This window comes from Myxine glutinosa, chromosome 2, assembly GCF_964187855.1.
Source record: "Myxine glutinosa chromosome 2, kmMyxGlut1.1, whole genome shotgun sequence".
NCBI classification, from domain to species: Eukaryota; Metazoa; Chordata; class Myxini; order Myxiniformes; family Myxinidae; genus Myxine; species Myxine glutinosa.
The window spans coordinates 80,469,056-80,470,295 of NC_136262.1; the positions used below are offsets into that span (position 1 = coordinate 80,469,056).

The following is a 1,240-nucleotide window of genomic DNA, read 5'->3' on the forward strand; positions in this document are numbered from 1 at the left end:
ACTTTTGGGTGCCGTACATTAGTTTGATTGGATATCATACGTGTGCTTTCTGCAGGATATCGCCCAAATCCACACGACAGGGCTCCACGAGGGGGCCGTGGCTCATTGCTCACCTCTTGGGGCGGTGGCTGTTCAAGAGGCAAGTTTGGTGGCCGAGGAGGGGGCGGTGGTGTACGTCACGTCCGCTCATTTACCCGCTAATGCTTTTCGGTTTTTGAAAAGTGGAATCATTTGGATACAAAATCGGTACATTTTTGAACACAGGAGGTGATGTACGGGATCAGTTAGTAGTATATTGTAACATAATTTGTTAGAAGCATAAAAGTAAACCCCATACTTTAAAATACTAAGTTAAACGGATGGACAAATGGACTTGGAACTTTATTTCTGGTTATGTCATGGCGTGTACATCAGTTTCCACTTTGCCCACATTTCATCGTCTGCCTGGCTCCAGCTCCATAAACGACGTATCCTCCTTTTTTCACTTGCAGAAGACATCGTGTCATTGGGAATTGCTCTTATGAATGGCATTGTGTGATGATGTTTGAATCGGTTAAACGGAACAAAAAGGGGTTTTGTGCAAAGCAAATACTTTTGCTTTGGAGGTTTTGGAAGATTCCATGCACCGAAAAATCTAGCATACCATCGGGTGTTTTTTAAACATCTTTTCCTGCATTTCCTTTACAGTTTGAGCAGTCTTTTTTATTGTTGAAATTCTGTGTTCGAGGTATTTTCTTTACCATAGTGCAATTCCATCTTGTACCATGTACATTGTGACTTAGTTTCTTGCAACGCAAATGTTTTAAAATCTTTTTTTTTTTTGTACAAATACAACTTCGATGGTTTAACAATTGTTCGATGGTTTTCTTCTTCTTTTTTCTATATTTGAAGAAATTATCTTTAGAATACTTCAGGTTGATGTAATTAATTTGTGTGTGTCAGCACCTGACTGCTGTTGTGGTGCAATCTCTGTTGCTGCAGCAATACTGCAGAAAAAGGCTCAATGATCAGACAAATCGGTGCAGGTGGTTAACCGGCCTATACGTTGGAAGTGTTATGTGCTCCTCCCCAAACCCCGGTCACGGTGTACCTCCGAGCCCCGAGCGGGGTCACGGCAGAAAGATGTGTTATTCTGTATGTCAAAGATCAATGGTGAAACCACACCAAATGTTACCAACAAACATGTATTGTATTAAGATCACACAAGAATAACAGTACAACAACAATAGTAATCAATTGT

The 1,240-nt window shown here is 40.9% G+C and overlaps 1 protein-coding gene across 3 annotated transcripts in view; it reads left to right on the forward strand.

Annotated features, from left to right (window-relative positions):
- The window catches only part of VIRMA (vir like m6A methyltransferase associated), a 285,574-nt gene extending 284,721 nt beyond the window's left edge, over positions 1–853 (forward strand). For all 3 annotated transcript variants that reach the window (XM_078773440.1, XM_078773442.1, XM_078773441.1), the window contains one exon: positions 56–853. In XM_078773440.1, coding sequence (XP_078629566.1) covers positions 56–201 — 146 coding nt within the window. In that variant the 3' untranslated portion in view covers positions 202–853. The remainder of the gene's footprint in view (positions 1–55) is intronic.
- Positions 854–1,240: the final 387 nt, after the last annotated feature.